The 15943-nt window shown below is 45.0% G+C and overlaps 1 protein-coding gene across 3 annotated transcripts in view; it reads left to right on the forward strand.

The window, feature by feature from the left end:
• PCDH15 (protocadherin related 15) overlaps positions 1-15943 on the forward strand; it is a 475582-nt gene that overhangs the window by 254901 nt on the left and 204738 nt on the right. For all 3 annotated transcript variants that reach the window (XM_060241241.1, XM_060241242.1, XM_060241243.1), the window contains exon 17: positions 8836-8929. In XM_060241241.1, the coding sequence (XP_060097224.1) occupies positions 8836-8929 (94 nt within the window). The remainder of the gene's footprint in view (positions 1-8835; positions 8930-15943) is intronic.

Here is a 15943-nt window from a genome sequence, read left to right on the forward strand (position 1 = left end):
TCCCATATCCTTGATTACCTGCTGCTTCAGCTCATATTTTTTCCACCAATAGCTATCAGACAGCCAATAAATCAAAGGCTGTTTGCATTCTGCTTATGTCTATTCACATTAATTGCAGCCAACTCCTAGCTGATGAAGGATCATTTGGGATCTGGCTTCTGATCTCCTGCTGGGGAAATGTTGCTGTGTACCCAACAAAGTACTGTAGGGGGCAGAACTGGGAGTTTAATGCAGTAATCAGCGTAAAGTTAGGTTCTTCTGGTTTCCCAGTCTGGAAAGTCTGCTGCATCCCAGCCATGTTGAGATGCATCAAATGGAAGGTGTGTGTGTGTGTGTGTGGGGGGGGGGGATCAGTGGTTGATCCCTCTTCTCTTCTTTTCACCCCTAATTGTTAGCTAAAGCTGTAGGATTCATATAGGGAGAAATGAAGGATCGTTCCTTTCTCTGCGCCTGAAACTGACTGCTTGTCTAAGGAAAATAGCAGGGATGTGTTCCTATCATCTGCAACCCAGATCCACAGCTTTGGCAGTGGGGATAGAAGCAACCCACTTCTACCTCAGCTATGGAGAGTCTGGGCTGAGAATAGACGGGATCCCCATCTTCCAACCTGACAGCTTGCATTGCAGAACAGGGGAAATCTGCTTCCATGCAGCTCAAGTTATCGATTTATGGGGTAGGGAGAAGATCAGTTCTCGGTTTGGGATGAGGGTGGGAGAAACAGACTGCTTCTTCACCCCACCAACTTCAAGCTGTTATCTTGGACTGCAGAGAATAGAACAGATTGTGCTTGTTCTGTTTTAGCCCAATTGCTAAACCCATTTTATTTATTTCTTGATTTGTTTGCAAAATTTACATTACTGCTTCCTAACTTCACATTGGCTTTCTGACTTCACATTTAAACAATTTAAAACATACATGATAAAATCACATTTTAAAACCATTAAAATCACACATGCCTCAAAAGCACGCATAATTAAAAAAAAAATATACATAGAAAATGGATTCAATGGACTGCAAAGAATAGGAGCAATCAACACCTAATCTTTGAAGCCGAAAGGACCAGTTCGGGGAAAAATAAACCGTTTGGTTGCAGAGAACAAGAGCAGACCATTCCTTTTCTTATGAAACCATAACTGACAGTTCTGGGGGGAGAGAAGCTGATCATTCCTGTTCTCTTCTTCCCAACCTTCTCCCCATGTTTCAGCCTGGCTAGAAATGAGAGAAGCTGGGTGGTGGGGATGAAGAATTGACAGAAAGTTCACTTGATATTGGATTTTGATCTCTCCCTCTAAGCTTCCTATTAGGTCCCTGCCAGGGGGAGGGACTCAGCAAAAAGTTTATGAGGATGTTTCTATAAATTGTTAATTGGGAGATGAACAATTAGGTAATAAACTCACCTCTGTTCATGGCAGGAAAACACAGTGTGTTGAACTATCAAAACACATTCCCCATGAAATTCACAACATCCCTAATCATGTTGTGGGGAGGTGAAAAGTACCCAGCTTCTGAATCTAAGGCCAATTCTGGCACAATCCTCCAATTTCAGATTAGTTATTTAGGAAGCTGATATGCCCCGTCTCCTGAGTCCTGTATAAAAACATATAAAAATGAAATTATGGCCATTTTTAATGTTAAATAAAAAAGCAGACATTAAAACAATATTCAGCAGCCTAAAATAGTATTCATCAAGCAGCTCTCTGGTGATCTGGACAGTAGAAGTCAAATGCGTCCTTCCTGTATGCCAGCCCCAAGCCCCTTAGGACCTTAAAGGTAAGAATCAACATTTTGAGTTGTGCTCAGAAACAAATAGGCACCCATTACAGGTCTTTCTGCACAAATGGATCTAGAAGAACCAGTTACAGTTTCTCACTTTATTCCACAACTTCCCATAACTTCAGCAGACAGGTCTGAGTGTGAAAATTGATGTATTAGAATAGGAAAATAGTACACACAGCTCCTCAGGGAAATGTCTGCTAGTCAGCCATACAATTGCTGACTATTTAATATACCAAAAAAGGAAATCTTTCATTTAGTGTGTGTATTCAGCCCATTTCCTGAATATTTTGTCATGAATTTTGATTGCCGGTGTGCCTGTTCTGTGCAAATTGGTATCCTCCTTACATTACTTACAGAGCCAAATTAGGAAAGCTGTAAAGAAAGTGCAGTTTCCTCACAGTGGTATAATAAAGATGTCCCTGCATTGACAATTCTAAGCTTCCTCATCAGCAGAAGTTAATGAAGAAATCACACTTGCCTTGTAATTCTTTTTCTGTGGAAGTTGGTTATTCTTAGTACTAAGTACTATTTTAAAAAAAAAAAACACGCAAACCTAAAAGCTACAAACAAAATACGAAGTACTTGTCCAGATTTCCAACACAATAAAAGCTGGCATGCTTCTTTTGGGATTTTTTTTTTAATCTATCACCTTTTGCTTTACTCTCCTCTTTGGTAATACAACTGTTAGCCTATTTATGAATTTTTGAATGGACTTTATCTAATGAGGCACAAGAGGGTGGTGTCAATGCTGTCAATGGTGGTCATTCATTCGTAAGGGAAGTCTCAGGTTGGTTGCAAAGCAGCTCTTTAATAGGGCACTCCCACTTGCACAAGGGGGAGATTGCAGTTACTGCAGATTTCCCCTTGAGTTTCAGTTCCAACCCATACTGCATTTCACACCAATGTTAAGGTAATGCATGGGGGAACTGTAGGTGACATGGGGAGACAAACAAGGTCTGTTCCATTATTCTTTTGATCCACCCAATAGTGTATAATATACTTATGAGTGAAAAAAAAATCTCTTGAAGTATACATCATGCCTAAATATATCAGACACAATATAAAAATGTTAGGTCTAAGGGACAATTCACATGTTTGCCTCAGTTAAAACATTTGACCAGATGTGTACTGGAAGTTAACTGCTGGCATTTAATTCCCAGACACAGTCATGCCTAATCCAGATTAGGACCATGGAATTTGGGGAGGTGAGTCTTAAATTTACTCCTTGTGCTGTTTTCTGAACCTGAAAAGGCCCTTAGGAGCTTCTGTTTGCCCTGTGGGAGATATGTACATATAACTACCGTACAGTTAAGTTTTCCCTAAGAGTCAAAAAGCAGACACCTGGGAAGTCAGGAAAATGGCAAGGCAAAGGCTGAAGTCCTTTCTTCTTGTGCACAGGTAGGAACCAGGTCCACACATGTCTGGAACAAGTTTCCAGTGGGAAACTCCCAGAACACATCTGTTGAAAGTCCCCAAGGAGGACACACACAGATTATGTAATGTGTGAATCAGTTATAACTCATGCTGGGATCAATAGGTAGAAGTCTATGGCTGAACATCTAAGTGTTTTCTATATAATTACTACATCTACACGTACACAACCCAGTTTATAAAACTCCATCACATCCTAATGTGACAGGGCTATGCATATAGGGGCTGACCTGGCATGCTTCTCAATAGCTCCCACTTGAACTTCTTGGAAAAAAAGGGAACAGGCTGCTTTATGGACCATAATTTATACAGCGAAAAGTTGTTCCTGTCAGCTGATCCTGGGATCACTCGAGGCAAGCATAGTCCCCCTCCCAACTGTGTCTCTGAGTGACTTGTCATTCATCCCTGAGGGGAATACTGAAGTGCTGCATTTGGTGGAATGGTTATGGTGGGAGAGTGAGAAAAGGAAGGAACTTCCTACTGGTCAAACTAGATGGTTGCAAGGAGGTAGTCATGTTGGCCTGTTGTAGCAACAGAAAACAAAAGTCCAGTGGCACCTTAAATGTTAACAGTGTTTGTTTCAATATGAGCTTTCATGAGAAAGTTTGTTTGACCCCACAGACAGAAGGAAGAGATGGACACGAGGGTTTGAGTAAACTAAGGGCCACTTTTTTTATTTGGTGATACAATAACAAGGGCTATAAACATAACAGGCAGCATGGTAGGGCCAGGGGCGAACACGCCCCTTCCCTGCCACATGACGAGCGAGCCACGCTTCCACTAGGTATAGTCAAATGAATGGTTTGTACCCGGCCGGCATAGCAAAGGTTCCGCCGCACGGCAAAAGGGAGGATCAATCCAGGCAAACCCAAGGCAGTCCGCTTCACCACTTAACTGGTCCGCACGGCCCAGGAATGATTTAGCTAGACCCCATGCCCCAAAACTGGGGTGCTAATGCATGAAGTTTGCTGTAAGGAATCCAGTTCCACCCCCAGGAACATCAATTGTTGGGTAGGGCTCTCTGTCTTTTTATGGGCTAGGGAAACGCCCAGCTCCTCAGACTGCTCTGCAAAGGCCGTCATCAAGTGGGCACACTGGCTGGAGCCAAAGGGGCCCACAAACAGAAAGTCATCAAGGTAATGCACCACATTGCCCAAATGAGCCCTGCGGCACACCGCCCATTCTAAAAAAGAGCTAAAACGCTCAAAGGCAGCATAAGAAACGGAGCACCCCATGGACAGAGCCCTGTCCATATAAAACTGTCCCTCAAATTGGAAACCCAGCAAATTAAAATCCGAAGGGTGAACTGGGAGAAGGTGAAAGGCTGAGATTATGTCTGCACCTACCCCGCAACGCTTTACCATCTGCACCGTTTGGTCAAAAGATGTCTATCACATGGTACACCGATTTTCTGGTATGGCGTTGTTTACCAGTTCACCATGAGGGTAAGATAAATGATGGATGAACCTGAATTCCCCCGGGGCCTTTTTAGGCACAATGCCCAAAGAAGAGACCCGCAAAGTACTCACGGTGGGTGCGGGAAATGGACCAATCATCCTACCCTCAGCTAATCCCTTCCCAATCTTTTGATGAACTATGTGCTCCATCCCGATAACTGACTTCAGGTTACTGGCCATAAATGGCTTTCTGGGGCCTGGAAAAGAATTCTGAAACCAAACGTAAAACCATTTAACAAATAAAACCTATCTTCCTCCTTGGGATAATTATGGAGCCATGCCTCAAGTACTATCACCCTTTTTGGGTTGGGGCCCTTTTCCAAATGGTTTATCTGCGCCGCCCAGGCCCTGCTTGCGCAGTCCCCTCCTGGGTTTACCACTGGAGCAATTCGTGAAGGAATGAGACACCCCACAGAGAGGGCACTCATGCTTGTATGGGCAGTTCTTCTTACCACACACCCCCGGGACCCGAACTCCCAGCAGAGCAGGCAGGGTTGAACCGCCTGCCCTGCACTGCTGCAGGTACTGGAAGCAGTGGCTGTGCACTGTACCACATGGCCACTATCCGACCTGTCCCCCAGATTAGGTCATGCAGGAGACATGACCTGTAGCCACAGCTGTGGCTGAATCTGATCCCATTGAAGGGCAGGGTTCAAAGCTGCCTTCATCCTAAACTCCTCATCATACTGAAGTCAGGCGGGGTTGGTAAAGCTGGTGTAGCTTTTGTATATAATGTCAAAATACTGAAAAAGGGAAGTGGCCCTCCATGGTTGTGTCCTGGAAATAATTTCGGCATAAATAATGAACCCGGGCACCCAATTTGCCCACGTCCTATCAACTTTCCACAAATTGATTTTCTCCTTTTTTCCTACCATCCAAGTCATCTTTATCCTTTTTCTCCAGCTCCCTGTAGAGCAGAGAAAATAGGTCCACAAATTCCCCTTTCAGTATTTTATCCTTGGTGGCCAGCAACCAATGATCCCCAAGGCCAGGTCACCAAAAGTAAGGCCAGGTCACCAAAAGGTAAAGTCTTAGCTGGCATGGCAGAGTATGACAGGCCCCAAGGATAAGAAAAACCCCAGCCACCATAGGGAGCCGAGGACGCTCCTGGGAACTGGCCGGGCAGGCCTCCCCAAGGTCCCATAGGGCTAGCCAGGTTAAATCCCCAAGCCCAAAGCTGAGGATTATTGAAGGTTGCAGACTGGCTATTGGCAACCGGCCTGAATACTGTTGGCTGCCCCCATGGCTCCCTTGGCCATGCTGTGGAAGTGTTCTGTGCAAGCTCACACTTACCCAACTGCAAGCCTTGTGAAGCGTCCACATTGGGAACCTCTGCTGGAAGAGGCGATACTCCAGCCATCTCATCAGCAGAAGACCTGCTTTCGAGGGAAGGTAAGCGATTAAGGATCTTTTCCTGGAACCGCTTCTTGGCAGCATGCTTGTCTGCCTTGGAAGCCATCCCCTTTTTTTCTCTCCCAGAGATGAGACAGGATGCCTGCTACCAGAACCCCCCCAAAGCGGCTAATCTAGCAAAAACAGATTGCTCAAAAGTGCCGTCCTCAGATGATGAAGGCTGGGGCCCCGGGCGCTTAGGTACAGGCCGCTGGGCTTTAGGTGCAGGGCCCTTGCCCTTTGATTTACCCTGTCCTTTAGGCATGGCTTGCCTTTGGCAATCACCCAAATGACTGCCACCGACTCAGTGAACAAATGAATGAGCATCAAATGCCTCCCTCAAAATGAGCCCCCTGGGCAATAGCCACAAAATGGCTGCTGACCTTGCCCGGCAACAAGGAGATAAGAAGTCCTGTAAAATGGTTGCAACACCAAAATGGCCACTAGCTTGCCTCAAGAAGGGAGTCCACAGACCCACTAAATCATCTCACCCACCACTAAGATGGCTGAGAGACAACGCTGCGGCCTGAAAAGGAGGAATATAAAAATTCCCCAGGCAAAGGAAGGTCTAAACCTAATAAGGCTGGGCCTTAACGCTAGGAGTTGGGGGGGGGGGGGTCACACACGCAGGCTGTGTGAAGCAATGCAGCTAACAGCCACCCTCCCCGACCAAATCAGCCCAGCAAGGCAGGAGGAGAAGGTGGGGGAAGGAATATGCTTCAAACGCTGGCCATGCGATAGCACAGCAGCTGGCAACAAACCCCCGCATCCCAAGACGCAACCGCTGGACCTCCAGTGCTCCACTGAAAATGCCTCACCAGCAGCCTCCAAATGAGATGCGAAGGCCAATGGGGGGGGGTGCCAAATGCTGGCTGCTCTACAAGCCACGGCTGGCTGCAAACCGCTGTGTCAGGAGATGCACTGACGCTCCCTCGCCGCTCTTCCGACCACTGCTTCTGCAGACACTCGCCCCCCCCCCCGCCACTACACACCACTGTCAAGCGCTGGTCGTGCAAAAGCGCCACGGCCAGGAGGGAACCACTATGTCAAACGATGCCTCACCACGCTCCTCCGGCCCGACGAGGCCTATCTTTTGCCCACATACTGTCACAGGACCTTATAACATGGGCTATATCATCCTGGGCTCACTCACTTGCATATCATCCAATTTAATATATGTCATCATGAGCTGACAATGTCCTTCTGCTGCCTACATTGGACAAATATATCAGTCTCTCTGTAGAATAATCAATTAACACAAAACAGACAAAAAATAACACAGAGAAACCAGTGGGAGATGTTTTAATCTCCCTGGGTGTACTGTAACAGACCTGGTAGTTACTGTTCTACAAAAAGGACTTTAAAGACTGTATATAACATTAAAGTGCTAAATTAGAACTCATAAAGGAATTAAATACTATATGTCATCCTGCATTAAACAGAGACTTTGATTCTACATACTATAATCTCTAATAGCTCTACAGAACCCACTTATTAGAAATTTTAATTGGCCATTCTTAACAGGTTTTATCAGAATATAACCTTGTATCAGTTAATTTTCACTTAAACTATTCTTCTTCATAAATTTGTTAATCTGCTTGGGTTTCTGACTTCTCTCACCATCTGTGATGTGTAACTGTCAATTCTCTTGATTTTTGACAGTATTCACATCTAACCCTTTTACCTCAGCTCCCCCTTTCCCCTCTTACATTAAGAATGTACATTTGAAAGATTCATAGAATTCATACTAAGCCTCAGCTTCTCTCTCCCTCTCCTCCCTCCCTGGAAATCCCCACAAGAAGAATGTCAAGCAGTGTTCCCTCTAAGCTTGATAATATGAACTAACTCAGAGGTTTTTTACTCTCTGGCTCACACATTTTTGTCTTAGCTCAGGAAAAATTACCCCAGAGCAAACTAAGTTATGCAGTAACTATGCCAGTTGCTCACAAAGTAGAATTTTTGCTCACAAGACTCTACAGATTTGAGGGAGCAATGATCTCAACTATTATTTTCCCTTCACATATCTGAAAATGTGACTCAAAAAAGCATGTATAAAACAAATTAGGTGGGCCTTTGAGTAGCTATCAATAACTATCAGAATATTATATACATAAAGGGCAACTTTAAATATAAAACTTTTTTTCTCTATAATTATTGAGTCTCCTGGTTTATTGTAGCCATTGAAACCACTCCATTCAGGGAGATGCATTCAGTGATCTTGGTGTGATTTAAGGCAGCTTCATTTTCTGTTTAAGTGAATGACAGACTTATGTCATGCTGGGACCACATGTCACATGATCCTGCAATATGAAAATCTCCCAAATATTCCCTATACTTAAGCATATGAACATATGAAGCTGCCTTCTACTGAATCAGACCCTTGGTCCATCAAAGTCATTACTGTCTACTCAGACTGGCAGCGGCTCTCCAGGGTCTCAAGCAGAGGTTTTTCATGCCTACTTGCCTGGACCCTTTTTCGTTGGAGATGCCAGGGATTGAACCTGGGACCTTCTGCTTCCGAAGCAGATGCTGTACCACTGAGCAATGGTCCCTCCCCTCTGAAGCACAGACTGTAAAAAAAAATTACACATATTTTCTCAATTGAAAAAGAAAAATTGGAGGTAAATTTTAAACACAAAAAAAGACGTGTGTTAAAAAGAGAAATGTGTTAGAATTTGTAGAAATGAAATTCTACAAACAGCAATAAGTGGCACAAATGCCCTGTTGATTTTTAGTAGCTATGTTTTGATGTAACATACTTTTTTTGTTTTATTGCTAGATCGGGGCTGCTAGCCTTAGGAAAGCCTTTAGACAGAGAAAGCACTGATCGCTACATTTTGATTGTTACAGCCTCAGATGGCCGACCAGATGGGGTAAGTTTCTTGTGAAAATGTAAGAACGTGTTCGGGGAGGGGGTTAGGCCCAACTAATCGGGAGCTTAAGAGCAGTGCAGCCATCTCACATTTGATGTTAGACTTTTGTTAACACTTATGTAACTTACATCAGTTCCCCTTTATGTCAGAAAACCTTCGTGCCGATGGTCCCACTGTGCTACTTTGGAAGTACAGGACATATGCTCCAAGTGAAATGATTTGTGTCACATCCCCTGACCTCTCATTGTTTTATTATGGATAGAACACACACGGCACACTGTGAGTGGTTTCCCATGGGGTGTATCTTATGACCGTTCCAACTCATTGAGATGAGCTCTTTGCTTAGTATCTCACACATCGTTTTTGAACATTCTACTCACACTGTGTGAAGCCATCTCCTGAAATGTTTCTTTGCCCTGGGAAATCATTTTGTTGTTGTTTTCTTTTGTTTACTGAATCTCTTTTGAGAAACTTCACATGGCCAGACATGATGCTGGTTCAATTTCGGGGGGGGGGGGGGGGGGGACAACAGCAGGGAAATCATTTTTTTAAAAAAATATTTGGTGACCTATCACAAGGAAATTTAGATGAAATATTTCCTTCCACTTGCATGAAAAACATAAATTGGGTTAGTTCCAAGAATCTTAGGAGATTTTGTTTTGTTGATACAATATGTTTATAAAATACTCTGGTAGTGACAGGAAAGTGATCTTGGCTAGTATTTTCTAGTAATCTTTCATTTATTGCCTAATGTTATGTTCCCCATAAAAGTCATTAGCTTGTTCTGTGTCTTCTTGCCTATGACACTTTTTTGGATCATGGTCTATCATTTCTGACCCAGTCTAAAATAATTCAAATATTGATGAGATGTTGCTTATTATATCAGGTTTGAGTAGCCTTTATTCTGCTAAAATTAAATGACCAGAACAAAAGCAATTGAGAACAGTGAGTTGCAAATGTTGCTGCTGTCACACGTCCAAACAAGTACAAAGCTCAGGATGACTAATAGTAGATTCTTTTTACTAAAGCTTTTGGTGATCTTTTTGAAATGTTCTGTTCTCCATTGACTTCATGCTACAGAGTGAGGACCTAAACCCACTTCCATTGATGTTCTGCACTCTTCTGTTACATAGCTCATATGTGATTCTGAAATAACATTTTTACTTTATGGAAGAATGCTCAGGAGGAGGGGTTATCAGTTATAAATAAAAGCCCAATCATGGTGGCAATTCTGAGGATTTTCATTCATTGGTTGTAACCTGCACAGGATTGGCTCACACTGTCTCTGTCATGCCATTGGCTTATTCTGCTCTCCCCCACCCACTGCTGGCCCCATCAGGCAAAAAATCCAGCAGAAGGCCACTGACCTTCGAGGGAGACAGTTCTCTGCTGACAGGGAGCTTACTGATCAGTACTGTTTCTCCTGTTGTAGAAAGTCCGGGGTGGGGGCGGGGGGAGTGAATGCCTTCACTTGAGTGGGTGAGATGACAGCAAGGCTGGGGGGCACTCACCCAGAGACCTTTAGTTATATCTTTCCATGTTGATTGGAAATTCCTAAGGTATCACTACAGGCCTCTGAGGGAGGCCTTTCCTCCTGGGGAACCACTGTTGCCAATCTCCAGGTGAGGGCTGTAGAAGCTGACTGGATGATTTCAGACCAGCCTAACCTGCATCATGGGGTTGTTCTTGTTCAGATCAAAGGGTGGAAAGGAGAGTAGAATGATGTAAGCTGATGTAATGACTGACAACTCCTCCCTATTAAACAGTCTGTCAGAGATAGACTGTTGGTCTGAAAGGTCTCACTACAGGCCTCTGAGGCAGAACTGGTGTGAGAGCCAGTTTGGTGTAGTGGTTCAGTGCTTGGACTCTTATCTGGGAGAACCGGGTTTGATTCCCCCACTCCTCCACATGCAGGTGCTGGAATGGCCTTGGATCAACCATAACTATCAAAGAGGTTGTCCTTGAAAGGGAAGCTTCGGGAGAGCTCTCTCAGCCCCTCACAGGGTGTTTGTTGTTGGGGAGAAAGATAAAGAAGATTGTGAGCCACTCTGAGTGGAGGGCAGACTATAAATCCAATGTCGTCTTCTTCTTCTTCGCCACTCCTGACTACAGCTGCCAGTTCCAGGTTGGGGAGAAATTCCTGGAGATTCTATGGAGTTTGAGGAGGGCACAGGAGTTAGGGCTTCAGAGTGGGGTCTGTCGGACCCAGGTCCTTGCTGTGGAACCTGACTGAGTGATTTTGGACCTGTCACAGACTTTCAGCCTAACCCACCTCACAGGGTTGTGAGAGGAGAATGATGCAAGCTGCTTTGGTCCCCCCCGTTCCCCACTGTGGAGAAAGACAGCCTATGAAGAAGGAGGGGGAAGGAGATGGAAAGCTGAAGTCAGAGGGGCAGATAAAGGGAAGGAGATAGGGTTGCCAACTCCCAGTTAGAAAATTTCTGGATATTTAAGGGGTGGGACCTCAGACAGGTAAAATGCAATTTCCTCCTAGGGAACCAATGGAGATCACTCAGATTTACAACTGCTCTCTAGATATCAAAGATAAACTCCCCTTGAGGTGGGGGGAAGTTAATTCCTTCACTTGGGTGGGTGGGAAGACAGCAAGGTTGGTGGGCACTTGCCCAGAGCCTCTTTCTAGAACCCATTGTATTTTTTCTTTACAACAGGCCTTCCTCCTAGTAGTCTATAAAAGTACTGTGGGAAACATACTTCATTTAGAAAACCATAAAGATTAAACTAGATCACATACTGCTTTGCAAAGTTTGTGCAGACTTTGCATCTTGATTCTTCTGTAAAGAAAAAGAAGAATCAGTCTGAAGATTGACATATATAATACATGTTTATTCTATTTAGAGCTTTTCCGTGCCTTTCCTGTCTGGTTCGCAATGAGTCTTTCTCTAACAGACATTATTTGCTCAGGAAGAAAAATCTGCCTAATATGCAACCTTCCATATATTTATCCCTTAAGTCCCTTATCTTTATTACCTATTACAACAGAATGTTTGGTGAATAGAAAAGTAACATGATAATATATGACAACCAGATGCACTTATAGGTGCCTCAGCAAGATTGTAATGAGCTGCAGAATAGGAACTCCTGCTTCACTTGCTTCCAACTGGCTAGTTAACTCTCACTGTGGGTGCACCTCTTCACTGGAAAGGTCACATTTGCATCTTAGTTTCTAATTACCACACTCTATTTTCAGCATCCTCATCCAGTAACTAGGTAAAAAAAAAGAGTTTAGTTTTCCATTAGTAAGGTACCAGATCAGAGTGTGTTATTGCACAAGCCATCTTCCAATCCTAAGATACCACCATTTTAGGCATCTAATGCAGGGGTGTCAAACTCATTTGTTATGAGGGCTGGATCTGATATAAATGAGCTCTTGTTGGGCTGGGCCATGTGTGCACCTATTTAAGATAAGGTAGCAGAGATATAAACTTTTTAAAGGACACAGACAAACACAATTAAAGATTTTTAAAAAAAATCTTAAAACATTGTTGATCTTAAAGGTGCTTTCTTTGTCTTTCTCCCATGGAATCCAGGGAACTGGGCAAAGGAAGCTCTGGCTCTTTCCATCCCTCCCGAGGGGACCAGGAGGCTGAGGAGTCTCAACCAATGGAGAAAATAGAGGTTTTGCTCTGTGGCTCCTGTGTGGTTGAGCTAGCCTTGCAAAGCAAGTTGAGATGCAGAAGGAAGCAAGAGAGAGGGAGAAGGAAGCAGACAAGAACCAGTTGCTCTGGGGCCTGGTAGAAGCCCTCTGGGGGCCTGATCTGGCCTCCGGGCTGCATGTTTGACACCCCTGATCTAATGTATGCCTTGTCATCTCCATTAACTTGCTGAATGGTGTGGGTATGATTGGGCAATAGTTAAGAGGGCTGTTTTTAAAGTACAGTGGAACTGCTGTAGCTCTGGTCATGGGACTAATAGCTCTGGAAGGAAATGTGCATCGCCAGTAGGGATGATGATGATGATGATGATGATGATGATGATGATGATGATGATGATGATGATGATGATGATGATAATAATAATATTTTTATTTATATCCCGCCCTCCCCGCCGAAGCGGGCTCAGGGCGGCTAACAACATATTCATATAGTTATACAAAGGTTTAAAATCACATTAGTTTTAAAACATTCCAATTTAACCAAATACAATACAAAAAATTTCAGGTGCTAATTCTATTCATAAGTTAATGGTGACAAAAGTCACCCAACATCAGTTGCTCAGCCGGCAAAGGCCATCCTGAAAAGGGTGGTCTTGCAGGCCCTGCGGAACTGGTCAAGGCTCCACAGGGCTCGCACTTCTTCCGGGAGCTGGTTCCATAGGTGTGGAGCTGCGATGGAGAAGGCCCGTGTATGAGTATTTTGTAGTTTGGCCTCCTTTGGTCCGGGGATAGTCAGCTGGTTCTTCCCTGATGACCTCAGTGCTCTCTGGGGTTCATATGGGGAAAGACGGTCCCTCAGGTAGGCAGGTCCTCAGCAATATAGGGCTTTAAAGGTAATAACCAGCACTTTATAACGAACCCGGTAAGTAACTGGCAACCAGTGCAGTCCGCGTAGCCCCGGCTGTATGTGCTCCCACTTCGGGAGCCCCAATAACAGCCTAGCCGCCACGTTCTGCACCAGCTGCAACCTCCGGGTTCGGCACAGAGGCAGCCCCATGTAGAGGGCATTACAGTAATCCAATCCTGAGGTGACCGTTGCATGGATCACTGTTGCTAGGTCCCGGTGCTCCAGGAAGGGAGCCAACTGCCTTGCCCGCCTCAGGTGGAAGAACGCTGACTTGGCAGTGGCTGCTATCTGGGCCTCCATTGATAATGAAGGCTCCAGTAAGACTCCCAAGCTCTTGACCCGGTGTGCCGCTTTCAGTGGCACACCGTCAAAAACTGATGCCACGAATTACATTGTTTGGCAAACAAACTTACCTTGGCAAACAAACTTACCTTGTGCAGCACTCACAATCAGACTTTGAGCCAATCAAAGATATGTTTGGATTGTATCAAGCAACTTGAATAGTAACAAGTTTTACAACTGCCTGTTGGTCAAAAGCCAACTCACGGCAGATTGAAGAATCAGCTGGGAGTTGGTTCTTATCCAACCCACTCCTCGGCAGCATAGCTACACCATTGCATTGCATACGGGAGCTCTTCCCATATGTGGAAAAGGAAGCAATGTTTTGATCTCCCCTTTGCAAATGGGAAAATAATAATAATAATAGATTTTATTTGTATCCCGCCTTCCCCGCCTAGGCAGCTCAGGGCGGCTAACGATATTTTATACATTTACATAGATAAATAAAAACTTTAAATTTAACAGTTAAAAATTAAACATAAAAACCAGTTAACAGAATTAAAATACATAATTCAAGTTAAGTTAAATGTATCTGGCAGCAATAAAGATATTCTGGCGCTGGTTCTGCCAGTTTAATGGATCCATGATAATATAGATGGCGGTTCCTTTATTCCCAGCAACTCAGCAGTCGAAATCAGTATAAGCTTGTCTAAAAAGGACGGTCTTACAGGCTCTGCGGAACTGGTCAAGGTTCCGCAGGGCCCGCACTTCCTCCGGAAGCTGGTTCCACAGTGCAGGAGCCGCAGCTGAAAAGGCCCGTGCTCTGGTGTTTTGGAGCTTGACCTCTCTCGGCCCAGGGATGGTCATTTTATTTTTTCCAGTTGATCTCAGTGCCCTCTGGGGTTCATATGGGGAGAGACGGTCCCTTAGGTAGGCTGGTCCTCGGCCATATAGGGCTTTAAAGGTGATAACCAACACTTTGTACTGGACTCGGTATGTAATTGGCAGCCAGTGCAGTCCGCGCAGCCCCGGCCGTATGTACTCCCATTTCAAGAGCCCCAATAATAGCCTGGCCGACACGTTCTGCACCAGCTGCAGCTTTCGAGTCCGGCACAGAGGTAGCCCCAAGTAGAGGGCATTACAGTATTCCAATTTCCCCTCCCAGGGCGCTGCGACCCCACACAAAGGACCTCTGTCTTCGCTGGGTTCAACTTCAGCCCACTCAATCTGAGCCACGTCGCTACAGCCTGTAAGGCCCGATCTAGGTTCCCCGGGGCGGAGCCGGGCTGGCTGTCCATTAGTAGATAGAGCTGGGTATCATCTGCATATCGATGGCAACCCAGCCCAAACCTCCGGACAATCTGGGTAAGGGGGCGCATATAAATGTTAAACAGCATTGGGGAGAGAACTGCTCCCTGAGGCACCCCACAATCTAGTGTGTGCCTCTGGGATCGCTCACCCCCAATAGCCATCCTTTGTCCCCGACTGGAGAGGAAGGAGGAAAGCCATTGCAAGGCCGACCCCCCAACCCCTATGTTGGCAAGGCGGCTCATTAGCAACTGATGGTCGACTGTGTCAAATGCCGCCGACAGGTCTAGTAACATCAGTACCGCAGCGCCGCCTCGATCCAGTTGCCGCTGAAGGTCATCCACAGAAGAGAAACAGCTCCCTTTTCTCTGCTGCCCCAGCAGGCAGTTTGGTAGGGAGAACAGAAAACTGCTGGGCTTCTGATCACACTTTATACACACATGCACACAAATTTGCTGCATCTTGACAAGTTTTAGAAGCAGCACTGTTTCCAGGATGGGAGATAAGAACCAGACTTCCAGCTGATCCGCTAGGAGTGGGCTCTACCCCCTAAAAATGTTGCTCGGTACAGAGCAAAATTTCCCCATCAAGAAATGCCAATTCCCAGCTGATCTCTTATGCACATAGCCTGTTCCTCTGGGTACATGTGAACAGATTGTCAACAGCTGAACATCCAGTCACTTAATTGGCTGCCTGATTACCAATGTGGAATGGGAAGTGAGCCCAACTGGCAGCTGTTCAAGCATCAGGAATCCCCAGCCATACCAAAAATTGTAACAAATTAGTTTCCTTGTTGGGATATGAAAACCTCACTTTTTCCCCCAAAGCAGCTTACAGAGTTCTTCTGTCCTCATCCTTTTTATCCTCACAACAATCCTATGAACAAAGTCAGACTGAGAAAGAGTTA

This window comes from Heteronotia binoei, chromosome 6, assembly GCF_032191835.1.
Source record: "Heteronotia binoei isolate CCM8104 ecotype False Entrance Well chromosome 6, APGP_CSIRO_Hbin_v1, whole genome shotgun sequence".
In the NCBI taxonomy this organism is placed as follows: Eukaryota; Metazoa; Chordata; class Lepidosauria; order Squamata; family Gekkonidae; genus Heteronotia; species Heteronotia binoei.